Source organism: Anguilla anguilla, chromosome 19 (genome assembly GCF_013347855.1).
Source record: "Anguilla anguilla isolate fAngAng1 chromosome 19, fAngAng1.pri, whole genome shotgun sequence".
Lineage (NCBI taxonomy): Eukaryota > Metazoa > Chordata > Actinopteri > Anguilliformes > Anguillidae > Anguilla > Anguilla anguilla.
This window is the reverse complement of record NC_049219.1, coordinates 4,960,959-4,983,555: the sequence shown is the minus strand read 5'-3', so window position 1 is coordinate 4,983,555 and position 22,597 is coordinate 4,960,959. Positions and strand designations below refer to the sequence as shown.

General features: G+C 45.7%; 1 protein-coding gene across 2 annotated transcripts; it reads left to right on the top strand.

Moving 5' to 3' along the window:
* Nucleotides 1–455: 455 nt before the first annotated feature.
* On the top strand, nt 456–21,410 carry nr1h4 (nuclear receptor subfamily 1, group H, member 4). Of its 2 annotated transcripts, XM_035401265.1 has the most exons (10): nt 456–644; nt 4,158–4,290; nt 8,071–8,436; nt 10,958–11,098; nt 15,454–15,596; nt 18,186–18,284; nt 18,378–18,477; nt 18,619–18,765; nt 19,133–19,246; nt 20,365–21,410. In XM_035401265.1, exons 2-10 carry the CDS (start codon nt 4,197–4,199, stop codon nt 20,601–20,603), a joined length of 1,443 nt encoding a protein of 480 aa, XP_035257156.1. In that variant the 5' UTR covers nt 456–644; nt 4,158–4,196; the 3' UTR covers nt 20,604–21,410. The 2 variants fall into 2 exon arrangements, with proteins under 2 accessions (XP_035257156.1, XP_035257157.1); XM_035401266.1 differs by lacking the exons at nt 456–644; nt 4,158–4,290 and adding an exon at nt 5,488–5,656.
* The last annotated feature ends 1,187 nt before the right edge of the window (nt 21,411–22,597 follow it).

The window sequence follows — 22,597 nt, the reverse complement described above, 5'->3', positions numbered from 1 at the left end:
TTGAAAACGGACCGCCTTTCCTTCTGCTCTCTTATCTCTTCAGCAGTTGGGGCGCGGGTGTCCTCCCGAGTTCGCCCGTCTGCTTTTGTGACCTCGCTCCCCCGCGTTCAAACCCGGTCAGGCGGTTCCACTGCCCTCAGAACAGAGACCCGCCGTATTTAAACGGAGGGGAGATCGGAACGGGATCTCACGCCTTTGACTTGCTCGGAGACTTTCCTGGTCTCTCTGGAGAGTTTGGGGGTTTGGGAGGACGAGAGGGGTGGGCGGTGACGGGGGGGGGGGGGGGGGGGGGGGGGCGTGCGGGGGGAGTAGATGTTAGTTTCCCAATTTGGGATGTGAGAGCTGTGTCCGGCCTTGGTGCTCTCCGGGGAGAGGAACGGGGCGGCTTAATCAGTAACATCCCCTCACAACCCCCCCACCTCCCCCCCCCCCCCCCCCCCCCCCCCCCCCAACCCCTCAACCCAGAAGCTCCGGCGGCAGCCCTGCCCGAAACGAGCCGGGACTCCGGGGGCGAGCGGCGGCCGCGGGACGCAGCGGAGCAGAGAGCGGACGAAACGGCGGACGAACTTCCAGCTTCGAAACGGCGGACGAACTTCCAGCTTCACCCGAGGAGCGGGGGGAGCAGGGGAGCGCAGCAAGAACAGGTAGCGGGACAGATCTGACCGCCCGTGCTCACGTTTGAGGGCTACCTCAAACGCGTGTGCGTGAATCAGGACTCCGCTTGCGCGTGTTTCGTGTGTAGCGCAGGGCTCTCGCCTCTTCGTTCGTTCGCTCCTCTTGCACAAGCCGCCGCCATTTTGATCGTGGTTCTACGTCTAATCGGGAGGTCATCTCATATTTCGCGTCAGGTTGCTCTTTAGTGAATTTTTGCCCGCGGCAGGGTCTTTCCAATGGTTCGACTCAGCGATTCGATTCCCGAGTTTTGATTTTTGAGTGCGGATTTTCAAACGGGGGTCCCTTGCAGGCCTCCGAATATAAATGCACGGCACTTTTCAGCTTGGTGAATTGGCCAGGTGAAGCCCTTGTCGCGGCCTGGGGTCGCCGACGGATGCGAAGCCCTGCTGCGCGGTCATATTTGTTTTATTGTGATGCCTGACAAGTGGTAGGGAAGAACGGGGCTCTTATCACGGAAGGACTGTTTGCTGCCTGACCGTGGGACGGTGCTACAGTATCTTGCCTATGAGTGTGACTCTCAGCCCCGGGTCCAGAGTCCAGCTGTCTAACCACCGTGCCACAGTCTGCCTCAGCGCTCGACTGCAGCCTTAGCCATTACGACCGCATTCCTTCCTTATCACGCTGTGAGATGTGTGAGATGAAGTTAATACACTGCAAATTGTTCATTATGTTTCACATTGCATCTCTTGGATGTAAAATTATAGCAGCCTGTGTCTATTGAATGCTCTCCGTGGGTTTTGTGCGTGAATTATGATCGGTCCTAAAAATGCAGTTGAAACCACATAAACTATATTTCTAAAGTTTCACTTAGGGGTGTAGAGTTTGCCACAACAAACAGATCTCTTATTTTGACTGTCTATTAATACCAAATGGTTTTTCAGGGAGGCAATGAAACTGACTTTGGCTCCCTGCACCACCTACATCTCCAAAATTAAGTAGGACAAATCTAGAGCATATTCAATAAAAAATCTGACCTGCTCAGCCAATCAAAGTGGCTGACAGGACAAAAGGCTTCTCAAGATTGATTGAATCACCAAGAAATCACCACTGGGGTTAACTCTTGAGGGATGTCAACTTAGCATGTCACTTGTTGAGAACCAGCAATTTAAAGGGTTAATGCAGTGGAGGGGCTGCTGGGTGGCTCATCCTGCTAAAGCACCATTCCAATGTGTGGATGGGCCCCATGGACTGGTATCTGTTAAGGCTCTGTTCCAGTGTGAGAATGGGTCCCATGGTCTGGTATCTGTTAAGGCTCTGTTCCAGTGTGTGGATAGGCCCCACAGTCTGGTATCTGTTAAGGCTCTGCTCCAGTGTGTGGATAGGCCCCATGGACTGGTATCTGTTAAAATGCTGTCCCAGTGTGTGGATGGGCCCCATGGACGGGTATCTGTTAAAATGCTGTTCCAGTGTGTGGATGGGCCCCATGGACTGGTATCTGTTAAGGCTCTGTTCCAGTGTGAGAATGGGTCCCATGGTCTTGTATGTGTTAAGGCTCTGCTCCAGTGTGTGGATGGGCCCCATGGTCTGATATCTGTTAAAGCTCTTTTCCAGTGTGTGGATGGGCCCCATGGACTGGTATCTGTTAAGATGCTGTCCTAGTGTGTGATTGGGCCCCATGGTCTGGTATCTGTTAAGATGCTGCTCCAGTGTGTGGATGGGCCCCATGGTCTGGTATCTCATAAGGCTGGACCCCACAGTCTGCTGTTGAACCCTAAACATGTTGTTGATGACTGTGGCCTGTTCACATATACCTATGGGCTGATATAAGTGCTGTTAAAGTTGATTCAATCCTGATGGTCTATTTAACACTGTTAGAGTTGATTTAACTTTGTTAAGAGTCAATTGAACAGCAGGGACTTTGCGATGTGCGTATTCCCTCCAGTCGAAAGAAAGCAGAACCTGTTCTCCCAGAGTGGATATACACATGTCACGTTCCCCACGTCATGGGATGGGCATTCACACAGGGCCAGGAGAGATCGGACCTGGGCTGAACAGAGGCTGGGGGAACCAGAGGGTGTAGTTGCATTTTTCGCTGACTGACCACTGACTGCCCCCCACGTCTGAGAAACAGGTGTGTTCTGGAAGTAGATCTAACAGCTTTTAGCCAGCCAGGCACTGACACTGCGAGCCCAGACCATAATATGCATCCAGTGCCTTAACCTGACAACCCACCCAGCTCCCATAAGTTAAACTGTTAAAAACTAAAATCAACACAACACAAACTAATGCTTTAGCTGTGTGTTACCTGCGTATAACTATTGCAGTACATTACAAAATTTCCAGGGTTGAGAAACTACGTCTGATACAATAAATATGGTCATCCAGTGCCACATTTTGTATCCTCAATATCAATTAAGTATTTTTATTAATTAGTCCTATACATTAGGGGTAATAAAGGAATTTTCCAGCAGACTGAACACTCTATGTCGTAATGACATTTCTTGCAGTTTTTAAATAATTATGATATATTAGATTATGATATTGACTTAATTTAATGAATTATAATTATGAGGGAAAGTCAAAATATGGAGAGAAATCTCATTAATTTATCTTGAGAGAGCATCTTAAAACAACATTATTTCTCATAATCTAAAGAACTCATTATGAGATTCCGCTTCTTCTCTCCATTCCTTCTCCCAAAGAGTCCTGTGACATTAACCCATTGTACTACACTGAAGAGTGCCAAAAATGCTTTGGAGGAAAATAAAGTACATCTGCATTACATCACAGGCATTTGGTGGGTGCTAAATGCCAAAGTGACCTATACAACATTTTACAACATTTTAGCATTTATTGCATCCGTTTATACTGCAGGATATATTGAAGCAGTGCAGGTTAAGCTCAAGGCTACAACAGCAGTGTCCTACCCAGGAATTGAACCTGTGACCTTATGGTTACAAGTCCTGCTCCTTGCCAATTGTACTACATTGAAGAGTGCCAAAGATGCTTTGGAGGAAAACGTCTGACAGTTCTCTGGGTTGTCTTTGCATTACTTTGATCTTTCAGATTAACCGTTTTGTTATTGGGGCAGTGTGGGCACGTTTACAATTTCACATGAGTTTGTAGGGATGAAGAATACTTGTACACACAAAGAGAGCAGGCTCGTGCATTAAGGACTTTCATCACTCAAAAGAAAGAAATATAGCACACACGCTGTAAGCTGGAGAGAGAGAGAGAGAAAGAGAGAGAGAGCACTGGCTTACTTACAAAAGAAAATGTCACTTGAAATGTACATTTGTACTGAGAAATGTATTAAACAATAAGTGGAAATATTTGGCATAATATACCAACTATTACTATTTTAGTCTCAATGTCATACATTTATATTGACATATAGTAGCACAATGAGGAATATATGACACATGTTCAAATTTAAGTGTGTTATTAAATGTTTTTACAGTATATTTGAGTACATGGGAATATATGTTTGTGGCATGCGGTGGGTTTGGATTGTAAGACATGTTCTCGGCCCTTGCCTGCAGGTCTCTTCCTCTGCGCTGTTCCTGATTGGAGGAGACTGAATGAACGAGTGGATCGTTCCCGACGTGGGCGTGGCGGGACAGCTGCAGATCCCCGACAGCGATGGCTTCCCTTTGTCCGAGAGCTCGTACTTTGGTAAGGTTCTGTGGGGGCGGGCGGGTGAATAGGCCTTCATTATCAAACACTTCCACACAAGCCTTCATTATCAAACACTTCCTCACAGGCCTTCATTATCAAAAACACTTCCACACAAGCGTTCATTATCAAACACTTCCTCACAAGCCTTCATTATCAAACACTTCCACACAAGCCTTCATTATCAACAGTGACTGAGTCCGATGGGGCAGGAGTCCCTATGATGGAGCTCCATGCAGTGACTGAGTCTGGTAGAGCAGGAGTCCCTTTGATGGAGCTCCATGCAGTGACTGAGGCTGATGGGCAGGAGTCCCTATGATGGAGCTCCATGCAGTGACTGAGTCTGATGGGCAGGAGTCCCTATGATGGAGATCCATGCAGTGACTGAGGCTAATAGGACAGGAGTCCCTATGATGGAGCTCCATGCAGTGAGTGAGTCTGATGGGGCAGGAGTCCCTATGATGGAGCTCCATACAGTGACTGACTCTGATGGGGCAGGAGTCCCTTTGATGGAGCTCCATGCAGTGACTGAGTCTGATGGGGCAGGAGTCCTTATGATGGAGCTCCATGCAGTGACTGAGTCTGATGGGGCAGGAGTCCCTATGATGGAGCTCCATGCAGTGACTGAGTCTGATGGGGCAGGAGTCCCTATGATGGAGCTCCATGCAGTGACTGAGTCTGGTAGAGCAGGAGTCCCTTTGATGGAGCTCCATGCAGTGACTGAGGCTGATGGGCAGGAGTCCCTATGATGGAGCTCCATGCAGTGACCGAGTCTGATGCGTTAAAAAGAGACAGATTTTAACATCATTAGCATGTTCTTTTCCTTCCTGTGGTCATTTTTACATCGTAATCTTTATTGTTTACTGATATGATATACAGATAGTGGCCAAAAGGGTAGATAGGCTAACATGAAAGATCTTGTGCATTGGGCCTCCATGTCCCCCCAGAGCGGATAGTACCCGCCGTGGTGTAGAAACCACCAGTCCTGGGACTATCAAGTAGTACAGAAACCGGTCATATACAAGCACCATCAGTAGTACAGAAACCGATCATATGCAAACCACCATTGACAGCGCAGAAACCGTTCGTATACGAAGCGCCACCAGTAGCAAAGAAAGTGGCGATATATAAGTTAATAAGTAATTGAAGCAACCTTTGGTCTTCTTGGCTCAGCTGGGTTTGGTGCCGAGGCGCTCCAGAGAAAGTCAGTAGGTAAGCCAGGTAACAGGTGAGCTTCCTCCACGTTAGCGAAGAGAATGTGCAATGGAAATCTCGGCGGCTTAAAGGAGCTCCAGATGGAGTGAGTGATCTACCGGCGAGCGGGGGGGGGCTGAGATGACCGTGGTACAGGAGCGCTCGTCAGGAGGTCAGTCACGCACCCGGCGTTCGGGTTCGCCTCACCTCTGCTTCGTGTCTGCCGAGGTTTCGGTCCGCCGTCACCGCTGAAACTCGAGACCGTCCGCAGAGAGGAGCTTTGTATTTCAGATGACGGGTTTCGTTTTGCTTCACCTTTTGTCGGTGAGGAACGCCTGTGAGCACCTCTACGCAGCTTCACGCCTTCAAGCTTCAAAAAAAAAAAGCTGGTCGCAGCTTTCAGCCAGTGGGTGGCTAAAACCGTGAGCGTTTCTCTTCGGATGCTCACTGCAGAACCTTCACCTGAAACCGGTCGGTTCTGTTTTCGTCTCCGTTTGAGATAATAGCCTAATGGCACGCGGTTTATGATCCTTGAGGTTTGAAGGAAAATCTTCGATTCGAAATGTGTTCTTTGTCGTGGCGTAGCTGGCAGGAACCCGTGGTTAATTATTAGACTTTATTTGACAGGAATGTTGAGTAGACACTTTCATTCAAGGTTGAGCGAGTGGCCTTTCTCAGATTGACAGCTTCTGCTACGGGCTAAATTGCCCACGTTCACTTTGTTCTCTCTTGAACACAATTTGATCAAAGGCTCTTCGGTCAGGACCACTTTATGGGTGCAGGGAAATGTACTCGAACCACAGAAAGTGACAAAGACCATGCACTCTTTCTTTTACTCTGATTGCATAAGGAATTACATAAATGGGTGAGACTGTTTTACCATGATTTTCATTGGTAATAGTTATTGATGATGCCTATATTTGAATATATGCACGTTAAAAGGAATTACATCCAAACACCTTAATTTGGCAAGGTATCTTTCTGAGTAATTGATATAACCTGTATTTCAGGTGTCAAACCAAGTCTTTGATCTGCATCTGCAAAAGACAATTTGACATAGCTCATCCTTGTCATATCTGTAGGTGAACAGAACAGGGGTGTCTTCTGACTTGGAGTACGCTGGGAAATGGTGTTTGTTGTTTTCTGTGTATAAGTCAGAATTACGATGTTCAGGACTTTGTTAAAAAAGTGACCTCTTTTATTTCACCTGAACTCCAGGCTTCGCTAAATTTTATGAATCCAATTTGTAATTTGGGGAAATGTGAGGTGTCATAACTGGGTGAGATCATCGTTTGGCGTGAAGTGTTGAAAATTTTATTTATTTTGGGTCAAAATATAATTTGTCACACATGAAAGCTGAGATGGATGAAATTAGTCGTAAGGTGGGGACCAACACATTAAATAAGGATTTTGAGCTGGAGTTCCCCTTGGAACATGGAACACTAGATGTCAGTTACTCTGAATTAATCGCATTAAACGGCCATGTACAAAAATAACTGCAGCGTTTGTCATAATAACACACATTATAATAAAAATTATTATCAATATAATATATCTTCAGTAACTAAATTCAGTGTGATTCACTTATGCTAATTTTAACAGCAATTTTACTGAATTATTATAATAGCACTTTGCTGTTGGTGCTGAATGGAGCATGTTGCTGCAGGTTTACAACAGGTTTTTGTGCAAGTTCTTCATAGCTGATGAAATATTACAGTAATCACCCTTTTCTGTAATCCAGAATACAGTAAGGTACTCCTGAGGCTACTGTCATCACAGGAGAGGGTGCATGCGCACGCAGCGACAGGCAGTGAGAGTTTGCATCTTATTTATTTATTTATCTATTTATTCAATTTATTTTATCTTTTAGTTTCAGTGGATGTAGTGATGATTGGAACCTTGAGTACTTTTATTATGATTGTCTACTGTCTGTGCTGTTTCTAAATTGTGTGTCAAGATGGATGCCTCGTCTACTGCAAACCAAATTTACCTACGGGTACAAATGAAGTAACCTGAACCTGAACCAGAACCTGAACCTGACCTGATGGTGAAGGCATCCTTAGAGCAGTGGTTACAGTGCCTCTGTTGTTGCATATTTGTCTCACTGGACGGGATCAGATCTTTTGACAAACTGCAATATTAGACAAGGGGAACCTGAGTAAAGACATTTAAAATTATTACTTCATTTATTTCATGAAAAAAATTATCAAACACCCATATCAACCATAGGAAAGATTATATGCAGAATGATGAACGCTATTGTAATTCAAACTAGAATAACTTTGCAGTTAAATCAGTTACATTAACTGGTTGGCTGATTGTTGCCAAAAGACACAGATAGCCATTCATGACCTGTCTCTGATTTTCAAAAAGAATTTTATGGAGCGAGGACTTGAGTATTATGCATGTAATTCCACAGAAACGCACGAGAGAGAGAGGAAGTAGCACGGATAGGCTCGCTTTCACACACAAGCAGGCTGTTTCCCCCACTTCCTGAGCCCTTCCCCAGCGCTTGTCTGGACTCTTACCAAGGCCATTCTGTCCACCCCCCCCCCGCCTCATTTATTATCTTTCTGTCTGTGACAGATTTGCTGGCTGATCAGAGTAGCCCACTGCTGCAGGACCAGGAGGACCTGCCCTTCGCCAGCTATCCCACAATGCAGTACTCCCCCATGGAGGCACCCATGGCCCCTCCGGCCTTCCTGTCCGGTCAGAGCTATTACCCAGCATGCAGCGAGGACTGGTACTCCGCCCCTGGGCCGTATGAACTGAGAAAAGCACCCACAGAGAGCGGCTACGACACGGACCTCCAGGCCGCCCCGGCACCCGTGAGCAAGAGGCCCAGGCAGGGCTCCCATCCCGGCAGGGTGAAAGGGGACGAGCTGTGCGTGGTGTGCGGAGACAAGGCCTCGGGCTACCACTACAACGCTCTGACCTGCGAGGGCTGCAAAGGTACTCAGATATTTACTTATTTATGTATTTATTTTGTTTTCATTTACATTTTATTCGTCTATTTATCTCACGTTTATATTTTATTTATGTATTTATTTATTTATACTTTGTCTATTTATTTAATTATTTGAATAATTCCACTTCATTTATTTTTGCACAAATGACGGCCAAACATGTGTTTAAGCATCTCCACTCCTATTTCCACATCTATTCGGAATGGCCTTTCGTCTGCAGCTGCAGCTGCATTCTGTGCTGCGAATCCCACTGAGGACTCGGGAAAGTGCAGACATCTTAAACACGTGCTGGCGCCAGATGCTTCTTTTCACACCGCAGTGTAGAGTGGTGTAGAGTGAAATCGGAGGAAGACCTGTCTTATGCAGCTTTCTCAGGCGGTCCGTGGATAGCCAACCAGCCAGGGTTATTAGACAGCAGTGAAAGAGAAACCCTAACCGACCCATCTCATAACCTGTGAAACACATTCGGCAATTGCACGTCACCCGATAAAGCTAACACAGCCACATTCAGCAGGTCCTGATATCCAGGGTATGAGGCTTATCCATGCACCACGTATTGGGCCTTAACTGAACGAGCTGCCCAGTAGCCAGACATCCGCCCCTTTCTCTGGGAATCTGCTAGCGTGCAGCTACAGCACTGGCACAAATTATGGAAACACTGTGGTTAAAGAAGAAGTTTAGTACTCTTACTGTGGTTAAAGAAGAAGTTTAGTACTCTTACTGTGGTTAACGAAGAAGTTTAGTACTCTTACTCTGGTAAAAGAAGAAGTTAAGTACTCTTACTGTGGTTAAAGAAGAGGTTTAGTACTCTTACTGTGGTTAAAGAAGAAGTTTAGTACTCTTACTCTGGTAAAAGAAGAAGTTTAGTACTCTTACTCTGGTAAAAGAAGAAGTTTAGTACTCTTACTCTGGTTAAAGAAGTTTAGTACTCTTACTGTGGTTAAAGAAGTAGTTTAGTACTCTTACTCTGGTAAAAGAAGAAGTTTAGTACTCTTACTCTGGTAAAAGAAAAAGTTTAGTACTCTGACTGTGGTTAACAAAGAAGTTTAGTACTCTTACTGTGGTTAACGAAGAAGTTTAGTACTCTTACTGTGGTTAAAGAAGAGGTTCAGTACTCTTACTGTGGTTAACGAAGAAGTTTAGTACTCTTACTCTGGTTAAAGAAGAGGTTTAGTACTCTTACTGTGGTTAAAGAAGAAGTTTAGTACTCTTACTGTGGTTAAAGAAGAAGTTTAGTACTCTTTCTGTGGTTAACAAAGAAGTTTAGTACTCTTACTCCGGTTAAAGAAGTTTAGTACTCTTAAAACGTTTATCTGTGCCCTTTCTTTTGTTATTGTTTCTCTGAGACATTTTCATCTGTAAAAATATATTTGAAGCAGTTATCTTCTTCACTTCATTTCTATTTATTTTATTCTATTCTTTATTTGCTGGACCCGAGTGTCATTCAGACCAGTAAACCTTACATTACAGCATAAAAAAGAAACAGGTACCATCTAAACCTCAGCATACTACTTCCAAAAAGGCGATATAAATATTTAATCCAAGTACAGTTTAAATTCCTGGGTTTATCACATACAGTATACAGTGTATCATGACAATGAACTAGTTGTTGGTGATGGCAGACCTAAAATACAAAAGGTCATAGTTCAACCAGTAGAGTAGGGCAAAAGCCAAGTTCATAAACCATTAAAAATAGCACTTAAGTGTGCACAATACAAGGAATGAGAAGAAACTTGGAACAAAGGCTATGAATCAGTCACAAAGCAATATGTGCGGCACGTTAGGAGGGAAGATAACAATCTCGTAAAACTGAAAAGGGCTGGGTCCACGGTCACATGACTTGAGGTTTTTCGGTGAGCTGACCTTGAAGCAAAGACCTGCCGAAATCAAATTAAAATATCAGCAAGCTTCCCATTTCTGTCCGAGAATACATCCTGGACGGTGAGTATGAAATATGTACACAACTATTAGGACATCAATTCAGCAAGAGCAGTTTATTTAAATATTAAATAATATTAAATGTAATTAATAAAATGTTTAAAACAATGTTTTTGTGCGTTTGTTTTTTTGCCTTGTTTTCTTAATTGTACTGCGGTTGCTATGACACAATGAAAAGAATGCCTCAGCAACTTAAGCTATGTGTGAAAAATAAACGAGACTATTTGTGCAGCATATTTCCTTGCAGTTTTCTTGCACTGTTCTGGAAGTGTCTCTGTTGTCCATTTTAGTCACAGTGACGTATTTCACTTCATACTGAATTTTCCTTTAAACGGATTTTAACACAAATCCAGTTTGGCTTGTTGCCATTTTCTTTGTCTTTGAACTCTTCTTTTCCTCACAAATAGTTAGGTTCAACACCTTCAGCAATTAGATAATCATCCCTCAATATAAAGTGAGTCCATTTAATAACAGTTAGCACCCGGTCTGGAAATGTCTGTGTTTCTGAGTTGGAGCGCATATGAGTCTTTCCTTCGTAAAGATGTTGCTGCTGGCTCCTCCCCTCTCAGGCTTTTTCAGGAGGAGCATCACGAAGAACGCCGTGTACAAGTGCAAGAGCGGCGGGGGCTGTGAGATGGACATGTACATGCGCAGGAAGTGCCAGGAGTGCAGGCTCAGGAAGTGCAAGGAAATGGGCATGCTGGCAGAGTGTGAGTATCCAATCAGAATGCTGGTAGAGTGTGAGTATCCAATCAGAATGCTGGCAGAGTGTGTTTATCCAATCAGAACGCTGGCAGAGTGTGAATATCCAATCAGAATGCTGGTAGAGTGTCAGTATCCAATCAGAATGCTGGCAGAGAGTGAGTATCCAATCAGAATGCTGGCAGAGTGTGTTTATCCAATCAGAACGCTGGCAGAGTGTGAGTATCCAATCAGAACGCTGGTAGAGTGTCAGTATCCAATCAGAATGCTGGCAGAGAGTGAGTATCCAATCAGAATGCTGGTAGAGTGTGAGTATCCAATCAGAATGCTGGCAGAGTGTGAGTATTCTATCAGAATGTTGCAACAAAGAGTAAATTAAGGTTTAAGAATAACACATATATTATAGACAATTTACAATGTTTTGCCATCAAAGGAAGGGAGCCAAAACACAAATTTAAGTTGGTGAGTCAGCCAGCTGGTTTAGTCTATAAAAATAGGTGTATAGTTGAAAACTCTATTGTAATTGGTCAACGGGGTGTTGAATAATTTTCCATAAATATGCAGGGAGAGACAGCATGATGAATGTTTCTGGTGAGAGTGGCCTTTGCAAATTTATGCACATTCCAAATTAATAAGCGAGTCCATTCAATGGTATTCAAATGGAATATTCGGCCTCAGAATAGCATCACACCATCTATTCCGAATGTACCTTCACACCACTACACAGCCCTGAGTGGTTTATATGTTATTGTGTTATATATATAACAATGTTATATATATTATTGCATTGTTTATGGAGACTAGGGACTTGGGATTGGGGTAGTGGATTTGTTTTTTTTTTTGGTTTTTCTTTGGGGGGGGGGGGGGGGCTTTAAGTGATAGTCATCAACTCAGTATTAACTGTTTAAAATTCCAAGGTGTAAATGTTCCACAGTGTCACAATGGCATCAGTCTGTGATTTTACTGCAGCCTTTCCAACATCAGAGCACCAGCTCACATATCTACCGGTCTGGGGGCTGGGAAGCTTGCGGTCTAGAGTTCTTCTCTTTTCTGCAATGCTTCTACTCCTGCCGTGACCTCATTCGTTCCCCGCCGTGACTACAGGAAGAAGGCTATCTCACTTCCTGGTTACCTGTGGCGTTACTAAAACAGGGCAGTCGCGGGCTCCGATGGTCCCCTCTCGCTGGTGCCAGACTGGGACTGGGCCAGTCTGCCTGTATACACATGGAACGGGGCCAGTCTGCGTGTGCACACACCGCTGGTTTACGCACGTCTGGTCTGGCACTGAAGAGCTGACACGTCACAGTGCTGTATTTTGCACTGTGGAGGCCTTCACGTCGGACACATCACTGGTTCACAGGTTCGTCGCAACTGGCCAAACACAAGGATAGCTCAAGGTCACATGGGTGTAAGACCCGTGCCAATGCGGTTATCAGGTACGCTCGCACCTCTGTAGGGTAGGGTTGACCTTCCCGAAGTGTAAATGGTGATGTCGATTATTTTGGGCAGAAACCGATACAGGAATGCTGGGGAAGAGGTGGATCTTCACAGCCCCGGTTACTCTGTGCTGTCTGCGTGTGTGCGCGTCAATGAGTAACAGGGTGCGCGGTAGGCAGCGGGGAAAAGCCGGCGCTGGGAGTGGAGGCCGTCCCGCCGCTGGGCCGCCGCGTCACCGTCTGATCGCGCCCTGGCGTGGTGCCGCGTCACCGTCTGATCGCGCCCTGGCGTGGTGCCGCGTCACTGTGTGATCGCGCCCTGGCGTGGTGCCGCGTCACCGTCTGATCGCATCCTGGCGTGGCGACGCTCCAGCGTCCTCGTGCTGTCGGTGTAAACACTCCTGTTTATTCGCCCAGCTCGGTCAGGTCTGAGAACCGAGTTCTCTGTACGGTCCCAGTCAATCCGAGTTTGTGGCTGCGAATGTAAGGGGTTGTGCATCAGAAGTGGGAGATGCAGAGGGCCAGTTTTTGTGTAATGTAGACCAGGGCACAGCAGTTAACATCTCAGGATCTATAATGACCAAAGTGAGCAAAGTCCAGGGATCTATAATCACCAAAGTGAGCTTGGGCCAGGGATCTATAATGACCAAAGTGAGTGAGGATTGGGGATCTATAATGACCAAAGTGAGCAAAGGCCAGGGATCTATAATGACCAAAGTGAGTGAGGATTGGGGAACTATAATGACCAAAGTGAGCAAAGGCCGGGGATCTATAATGACCAAAGTGAACGAGGGCCAGGGATCTATAATGACCAAAGTGAGTGAGGATTGGGGATCTATAATGACCAAAGTGAGTGAGGATTGGGGATCTATAATGACCAAAGTGAGCTTGGGCCAGGGATCTATAATGACCAAAGTGAGCAAAGGCCAGGGATCTATAATGACCAAAGTGAGAAAAGGCCAGGGATCTATAATGACCAAAGTGAGCAAAGGCCAGGGATCTATAATGACCAAAGTGAGCAAAGGCCAGGGATCTATAATGACCAAAGTGAGCTTGGGCCAGGGATCTATAATGACCAAAGTGAGCTTGGGCCAGGGATCTATAATGACCAAAGTGAGCAAAGTCCAGGGATCTATAATGACCAAAGTGAGCAAAGGCTGGGGATCTATAATGACCAAAGTGAGCTTGGGCCAGGGATCTATAATGACCAAAGTGAGCTTGGGCCGGGGATCTATAATGACCAAAGTGAGCGAGGGCCAGGGATCTATAATGACCAAAGTGAGCAAAGTCCAGGGATCTATAATGACCAAAGTGAGCTTGGGCCAGGGATCTATAATGACCAAAGTGAGCTTGGGCCAGGGATCTATAATGACCAAAGTAAGTGGGGATTGTGGATCTATAATGACCAAAGTGAGCGAGGGCCAGGGATCTATAATGACCAAAGTGAGCAAAGTCCAGGGATCTATAATGACCAAAGTGAGCAAAGGCCGGGGATCTATAATCACCAAAGTGAGCTTGGGCCGGGGATCTATAATGACCAAAGTGAGTGAGGATTGGGGATCTATAACGACCAAAGTGAGCAAAGGCCGGGGATCTATAATGACCAAAGTGAACGAGGGCCAGGGATCTATAATGACCAAAGTGAGTGAGGATTGGGGATCTATAACGACCAAAGTGAGCAAAGGCCGGGGATCTATAATGACCAAAGTGAACGAGGGCCAGGGATCTATAATGACCAAAGTGAGTGAGGATTGGGGATCTATAACGACCAAAGTGAGCAAAGGCCGGGGATCTATAATGACCAAAGTGAACGAGGGCCAGGGATCTATAATGACCAAAGTGAGTGAGGATTGGGGATCTATAACGACCAAAGTGAGTGAGGATTCAGCATCAATAGAGCCTTCCCAGGCACGTACAAAACAAGCCCACAGCTGCTTCTCTTCAGCAAGTGTACAAGTTGGCATGTCTGGGTAGCTTGGGCAGTTTCACAGGAGAAGTGCCCAAGGTGGCCACTGGCTTGTGTGTTTGATGACAGTAGGACGTGTCCATGGTACACGGGGACCAGTCCACAGGGGCCTGCTCGCTCAGCTTCTGCCAGAGGAGCGGGGCGGAATCCTGCAACAGTGCTGTGGGTGTGGCTTTTCACCACAGTGCTTGTAAATCTGAAATGGGGTGATGCAATATTGCCAAACTCGGTATTCCCGCTGACAACGACATGAAGACTCCAGTGCTGCAGCTCATTAAAACACAAACTGGTGCTGCAGACTTCCAGACATTAGAGTATTCAAAAATTCACTTTAAATGACTGAGATGACTTTCGTGAGATTTCAAACTTGCTGTAGTGAGTCATTCAGCAGTCAAAGTTGAAACTGCATCGTTTTACTGATCATAACGCTCCAGCTTAATTGTCTCTTAATCAATGGCTGCGTTTCAAATGACAAAAATGCAGCGTTGAAAAGCAGTACATCAGGGCAGGAAGGCATGGAGGCACGTCTCATTCTGAAGTAAGCATAAAATGATGCCTGCTAAGGCGACTTCATTCAGACAATTCCGCTTTCACCTGAGACGCAACCAGTGTCACTGGCTCCCTCTCCTCACAGGCATTCGTGTGACTGTCAAGTCTATAGTGCTTAGGTTTTCCACCTTTGTTTTTTGTAAAGCATAAATATGCTTTAAATTGCTGGCCCAATTTCAGTGAAATTTGGTTGACTGCAAGTACAGATTTACAGCATGTGTAGTCTAAATCTGTGAATTTATTACAAACTATTAAAATTTGTGGGATATCATTTGAAAGCTGTTTTCAATTATGAATGTTGTTTTTCAGTGTTTTGGTATGATGTGGTGTTCCAACCCACAGTGTGGGATGAATTGTTCTAGAATTTTCTTCAACACACACCTTGGCTCATAAGTGAAAATCGTACCTGCAGGTCTGTTGACGGAGATCCAGTGCAAGTCCAAGCGGCTTCGGAAGAACACCAAAGCATTTCCAGAAGAGTCCGTGGATGAGGAAGCAGAAGGGGCTGATGGAGGGGATGCTAAACAGGTCACCTCCACCACTCACCTCACAAAGGTACCTCCTCCCTTTCTGTCACCTCCACCAATCACCTCACAAAGGTACCTCCTCCCTTTCTGTCACCTCCACCAATCACCTCATAAAGGTACCTCCCTTTCTGTCATCTCCACCACTCACCTCACAAAGGTACCTCCCTTTCTGTCACCTCCACCTCTCACCTCAAAAAGGTACCTCCCTTTCTGTCACCTCCACCACTCACCACACAAAGGTACCTCCCTTTCTGTCACCTCCACCAATCACCTCACAAAGGTACCTCCTCCCTTTCTGTCACCTCCACCAATCACCTCATAAAGGTACCTCCCTTTCTGTCATCTCCACCACTCACCTCACAAAAGTACCTCCCTTTCTGTCACCTCCACCTCTCACCTCAAAAGTTACCTCCCTTTCTGTCACCTCCACCACTCACCTCACAAAGGTACCTCCCTTTCTGTCATCTCCACCACTCACCTCACAAAGGTACCTCCCTTTCTGTCACCTCCACCTCTCACCTCAAAAAGTTACCTCCCTTTCTGTCACCTCCACCACTCACCACACAAAGGTACCTCCCTTTCTGTCACCTCCACCAATCACCTCACAAAGGTACCTCCTCCCTTTCTGTCATCTCCACCAATCACCTCATAAAGGTACCTCCTCCCTTTCTGTCATCTCCACCAATCACCTCAAAAGGTATCTCCCTTTCTGTCATCTCCACCAATCACCTCATAAAGGTATCTCCTCCCTTTCTGTCACCTCCACCACTCACCTCAAAAAGGTACCTCCCTTTCTGTCATCTCCACCACTCACCTCAAAAAGGTACCTCCTCCCTTTCTGTCACCTTCAAAACTCACCTCATAAAGGTCATTAACAAATGTGTTCAAACAAAAGGACACAATAATGCATAATGGATGAAAGCAGGCCATCTAAGCTCCTCATTTTAACAGAGGAGAACTTTGGGTGTCTGTACTCTCCTGAATCGGCAGCAAAGTACATAGCATGGCAATGACAGTGTTGGGGAACCTACTCTGGAACCATAGCTGTACAAACTACCAATTACTTTACACTGGAAGCAATGGAACTGCAAGTCGATACACTAAAGAGAAATGTAACTTGTGATACTACAATTACTCAAAAATTGTAGTTCAGACTACTTTGTAAAAAATTCTCATCATCGTGTTCCCCCAGACATTATGCACCTTCTTTTTGCAAATGGGGAGAAGCAGAAATGTGTGGCAACTGGCAGTTTGCCATTGCCAATTATAGTGGGGCAGAGTGCTTGTCACCAATCAGGATTAGAGGGAAAAGGTGGTATTTAATATAAAAGGTTTGGAAAAAAATATTGTAGGCCCAAAAGAAGTTGGTAGTTCCAAACTTGAATGCAGTTGAACAAACAGCAAAGTGCTGCGAAATATAACGGAACTACTAGTTTAAATGCTCCTCAACTCTGACAGACTATTGGCCATTCCAAACTGGGGGGGAACTGCGCTACATTGGGTGCTAACATCACCAGATCTTCCTCCTTCCATTTCCATGACATCAAAACTCAGCCTTCTCTTTTACTCCAGTATTCTGATCCATTACTTCCGTCCATCCCAGCTGGGTTACCGAAACGCTGTTCTCACTGGCATTCCAGTCAGATCGATCAGCAAACTCCAATGAATCCAAAATGCAGCAGCAAGGATTCTGAGCCACGCGAAATCATACGATCACATCTCTCCAATTCTGTACACACTGCGTTGGCTGCCAGTAAAATAGCGGATATAATTCGAAACCCTTCTGCTAACCCCCCATGGTTCAGCTTTTTAACAACTCCCCCCCCACCCACCCGCCATTCCACTCTTGGTGATATAGGGGCGATATAGCTCAGGAGGTAAGACCGATTGTCTGGCAGTCGGAGGGTTGCCGGTTCAAACCCCGCCCTGGGCATGTCGAAGTGTCCTTGAGCAAGACACCTAACCCCTAACCTCTAACTGCTCTGGCGAATGAGAGGCATCAATTGTAAAGCGCTTTGGATAAAAGCGCTATATAAATGCAGTCCATTTACCATGGTGTGCAGGCTTTCTCCTGTACAGCTCCCAAACTCTGGAGCTCACTCCTTCCCCCATCCATAAGGCACCGACTCTCTCCATTTTTAAGAAACATCTAAAAACAGACCTCTTTATACTAGCATTGCATTATTATCACAATACACTGGGGTGGCACTGTGGTGCAGTGGGTAGTGCTGTTGCCTCACAGCAAGCAGGCTCCCGACCTGGGCCTTTCTGTGTGGAGTTTGCTGTGTCCGTGTCCGCGTGGATTTCCTTCGGGTCCTCCGAGACTCTAAATTGCCCTTAGGTATGAGTGCATGAATTGAAAGTGTTAGTGAATGGTATGTGTGCCCTGCGATAGATTGGCGACTGATCCAGGGTGTGTTCCTGCCTCTCGCCAAATGCATGCTGGGATAGGCTCCAGCACCCCCTGCGACCCTGCCCAGAAATAAGCGGGTATAGATGGATGGATTGATAATAATAATAATCATCATCATCATCATAATCATAATCATAAATGACATGGTTGAAAATTTTCACGATGTTTAGCCACTGGTTTCATAAATTGTTTCTTTTGTTTCAGGAAAAAGTTGAATTCAGTCAAGACCAGCTCACCCTCTTGAACTACATTTTAGATGCTTACAACAAGCATCGCATTCCCCAAGACATGGCCAAACAACTTGTGAGTTGTCTTCTGTTTGTCACGGTATGAAATCCCAGCTGCGGTGATTGGAGAAAATGCGATTTTTACCTTGTTTTTTTTTTTTTTTTCCAGCTTCAAGAGAAGTTCAGCGAAGAAGAAAATTTCCTCTTACTGACGGAGATGGCCACCAGCCACGTGCAGGTTCTGGTGGAGTTCACCAAGAACATTCCAGGCATGTCCTAACAGGGCATGCTCTCCCAAATCCAATGCGGAAGCTGTGAAGGGGGTGTGGGGGGGGGGAATAGCACATATGTTTCTAGCTAGCTTTCTAGCTAACTAATTAACTGGCTTATCTACCACCAACTGCATGTAGGATTCCAGGCCTTGGACCACGAGGACCAGATAGCGCTGCTGAAAGGCTCGGCGGTGGAAGCCATGTTCCTACGATCGGCACAGGTGTTCACCAGGAAGCGGCCCCATGGGCACACGGACGTTCTGGAAGACAGAATACGGAAGAGCGGTACGGTCAATCGTGCCGCAGAGATGATTAATATTCCTATACTCAACAGCATTCCCTTGAGCTATGCATCAGTTTCAGTTCAGGCAAAACCCCCTGAGCTACAAATAACTTTGAGCTATATTTAATATTTAATAGTTAATTTGAATTTGGGCTGAGACCTGGATTCTGTAAAGAGGATGAAATTAAAACAAGTTTTTCGGGGATTTTGACACACATGACCTGAAGGAGCAGCTGTACATTAACTGTTACCTAGCAAAGGCTGAGCACTAGGGAGCGAATGCGCCAGAAGGATGGGCAAATGACTGATCGATCATTGATTCTGCGACTGTGTTGCATTGAAAATCTGGGTACTGCGTTTGTGTTTCAGGAATATCGGAGGAGTACATCACTCCCATGTTTAACTTCTACAAGAGCATTGGAGAGCTGCAGATGATGCAAGAGGAGCACGCCTTGCTGACCGCCATCACGATCCTGTCACCAGGTAGCCCCACCCCTTTCTCTTAAAAAAAACAGGTGTACGCGGCACCAGGACCGATCTGTTTCGGGATTTCACACCATCTTCTGCATGACTGAGTCATAACCAAGGCTCCTACTGCCTGATTCAGTCCTCAGGGAGCCTGCATTGGAAATCACAGTAGAGAATTACAACACAGCGAAGCAGAGCAATGAAGTCCCGCCTCCCCCTCAGAGGCTGGTAGTAACACAGAGAAGTTCTGTGGTTGTGGTGTTCATGAGATCCAGTCGTTTGCAGGACCACTGGAATTCGTCCCAGTGATTAGGGTTGCCAGATTCAGAACTTGTCAGAAGTGGTCCACATTTGCAGCTGGAAGCTCATTAGGGAAGGAGGATGCGGAAGACGGGTGTAGCTAACAGGACAGATCATGGACTGGGGGCTGGTTGGCACGAAAATTCATTACAAATGACCACAAACCCAACCAGTACAAATAATTTGAAAACTGTATATTCCAGTTCCATAAAATCAGGCATCTGGTAACCCTACCACTGTTATGTTTCTCATGGGTGCCAGAGCTGAGAGCTATCCTGTTTAAACCAGCATTCCACCCAAAAAACATGGGTTTTTGAAAATGAAAATAGTCACGACACGGTAAATGTCCCATCTGTTGATGAACCACACGCACTCTGGTCCTTAAGCTTTACTTTGGTCTTACTCCACTGCCATTTATAGTAAAACGAAAAGTGAACTGGCCAGTGTGTGTTTGTAAACGGACATCAAACATTCAGCTGACAAAAAAGTGTGCAAGTGCTATAAAGGATTCTGCGGCCCTTCTGGTGTTCGATTCCCAGCAGCCCTTTTATTTAGAAATGTTTTTGTCGAGCAAATGTATATTTTCAATTCTGTACTTATACCTAAAGCACCCTGGGAAGTAAACCAAATTTGTTATGTTGTTACCGAGCACCACAAATATAATCGTATGATAATCAGCCAACCCCCTACTGCCCAGGCATTCAAAATGTTATTGAGAAACAATGACGCGTGCACTCTCTCAAATGTTCCACGTCCCACGAGCGTGAAGTTGGCGGCCCCCCGGGCCTAAACCCTAAACGTGTGTCTCTCCCCCCCCCCCCCCCCCCGTGCAGATCGGGCGTACGTGCGGGACCAGGCGGCAGTGGAGCGGCTCCAGGAGGCGGTGCTGGAGGTCCTGCGGAAGTTCTGCAGGCTGCGGCACCCGCGCGAGCCGCAGCACTTCGCCCGCCTCCTGGGCCGGCTGACCGAGCTGCGCACGCTCAACCACCACCACGCCGAGATGCTGCTCTCCTGGCGCACCAGCGACCACAAGTTCACCCCCCTGCTCTGCGAGATCTGGGACGTGCAGTGAAGGTCCCTCCACCTTCCCTTTTTCTAAAAACGCCTCCTCGCCCCCCCCCCCCCCCCCCATCCTGAAAAAAATGATCTTGTGACTCTTTTGACTGACCGATTGTGAAACAAAGTGCGGAGCTTGGCGAAGGCCTCTCCCGGGTTAGCCGCCAGACTCACTGACGTTCCATCTGCCTTGTGGTCTCTTGCCCTGACGATCGATGACAAAAAGCTAGACGCTAAGGAAAGACCTTTACGCTTCTGCGAGAGGACAGAGAGAGAGAGTTAATTATCAAAAGCCACTTGATGATTCTACCCTTCAAGGATCCCTTGTTGACTAGCTGAGAAGTGAACATATTTTGTCTGAAATGAAGTCTCATATGTAGGCTCGAAATACTTACCAAAGCAGTGTGTGTCATCCTGAGATGCCCTGCGGTGCTTTCTGGGAGAGTCTTGTAGTCGTTCAAGGGGAAGGGGAATGGTTAGAACTACAATTATACACAGTTGATTCAACGGTGTATTTCAGAGCATCAGTCAGGGAAGAAAGCTAAAGGATCAACTCTCATTACCGTGCCATGACCTACAACCTTCCTTCCCTGGAAACTTTCTCCATTGATTAGAGGTGACTAATTGATCATTTAAAAAAATGTCTAATTTTGACAGAAGTGTGAGAAGTTTGGATTTCTTCTTGCTACTGCACGGAACTGTAGTTCTGATGGAGATTTGATGTGAGCAAAAGTCCTTTCTGTGTCCTGTCACAGGCCTTGGAGTGGGTTGGGGAATGAGATAAATTTTTCACTTGAAGAAATAAAACAAATTTCTAATCAAACACTTTTCTTTTCATTTGTTCATATTGTTACGCTCAGAGCTTCTCTGATCTTTTAGGATTGAAATGTGCAAGTATTCAAATGTGTACCAAGGCAGACTGGTTCTTGAAGCTGAGAAGCTTAAGTTGTGCAGGGAATTTCAGTGTAATCACCCGGACTGCACGTCTCTACAAAGAAAGGCTTAAGCCAACAGTATAACTGGATAAGAATGAGAGTATAAATATAAATGATCTCAAGGTCTAAGGTGTCTGTTGGTCTTGACATCGACCATTCTTTCCCAATTCAGATAACAAGGACTTTGCATGATTGCTAAATGCCGAAAGTACGGTGAAATCTAGTACGGTGCTGCCACACCACCCTCAGTTACCACCAGCATGTACAAACTCCCTCCCGTAGGATACCTGTTTAATTCCACTGCACCATATCGCCCCCTGCTGGTCGCCACCCACCAGCTCTCCTCGAATATACAAACGCCTTCTTTAAAACCTGTTTGTGGTTGTGAAAGTGGTGTGGTTGGTGAAGATGGTACAGTTTGAGAAGGTGGTGTACTTGCTGAAGGTGGTGTGGTTAAGCAGGTAGTGTCATTGAGAAGGTGGTGCACTTGGTGAGGTTTAGAAGGTGGTGGAGTTGGTGAAAGTGGTGCAGTGTTAGAAGGTGGCATGGTTGGTACAGATTCTTCCTTCATTACTGATAAAGTATCTGCATGGTCTGTGGGTTGCACAGATATTAATACTGAGTAGGAGGGGGCTTTGGGCTTCCCAGAACCATAAAGAATCCTCTTTTGTTGTTAACAATAAAACCAAATTGGAATTTGTCGTTCTATTGAATTTTTTGCAACAAATTGCCAGGGAACAAACTTTGAAGCCATGTCTCATGATTTGTCCAATTGTACAATCAGCCAAAGCTTGTTCCATCTGAGCTATGGGATTAAAACTTTTATTTTGTATGTGTGACTCTGTTTGATAATGGGATTCAAATTGAGACCATAATTCTTTTATTTCCATTTTAAAATACAGGAAAAACTACATGTACATTTACATCTAAGCTGATAACATGTTAAAGGCACAGCGGAGGACCATGGTATACATCTATCATCAGGTTAACTTACAAAAAAGGAATTAATATTTTTGTTTAACAAATGTTTTGGAAAGCTGCTGATGCTTTTCAATTCATTTATTTTTTTATACAC

Excerpts from the sequence above, each read along its gene's own strand:
- nr1h4 (XM_035401265.1), top strand. The coding sequence starts at position 4,197 with ATGAACGAGTGGATCGTTCCCGACGTGGGCGTGGCGGGACAGCTGCAG. Across the intron at positions 15,597-18,185 it reads CCACCACTCACCTCACAAAG|GAAAAAGTTGAATTCAGTCA; the intron begins GTACCTCCTCCC and ends CTTTTGTTTCAG. Across the intron at positions 19,247-20,364 it reads CATCACGATCCTGTCACCAG|ATCGGGCGTACGTGCGGGAC; the intron begins GTAGCCCCACCC and ends CCCCCCGTGCAG.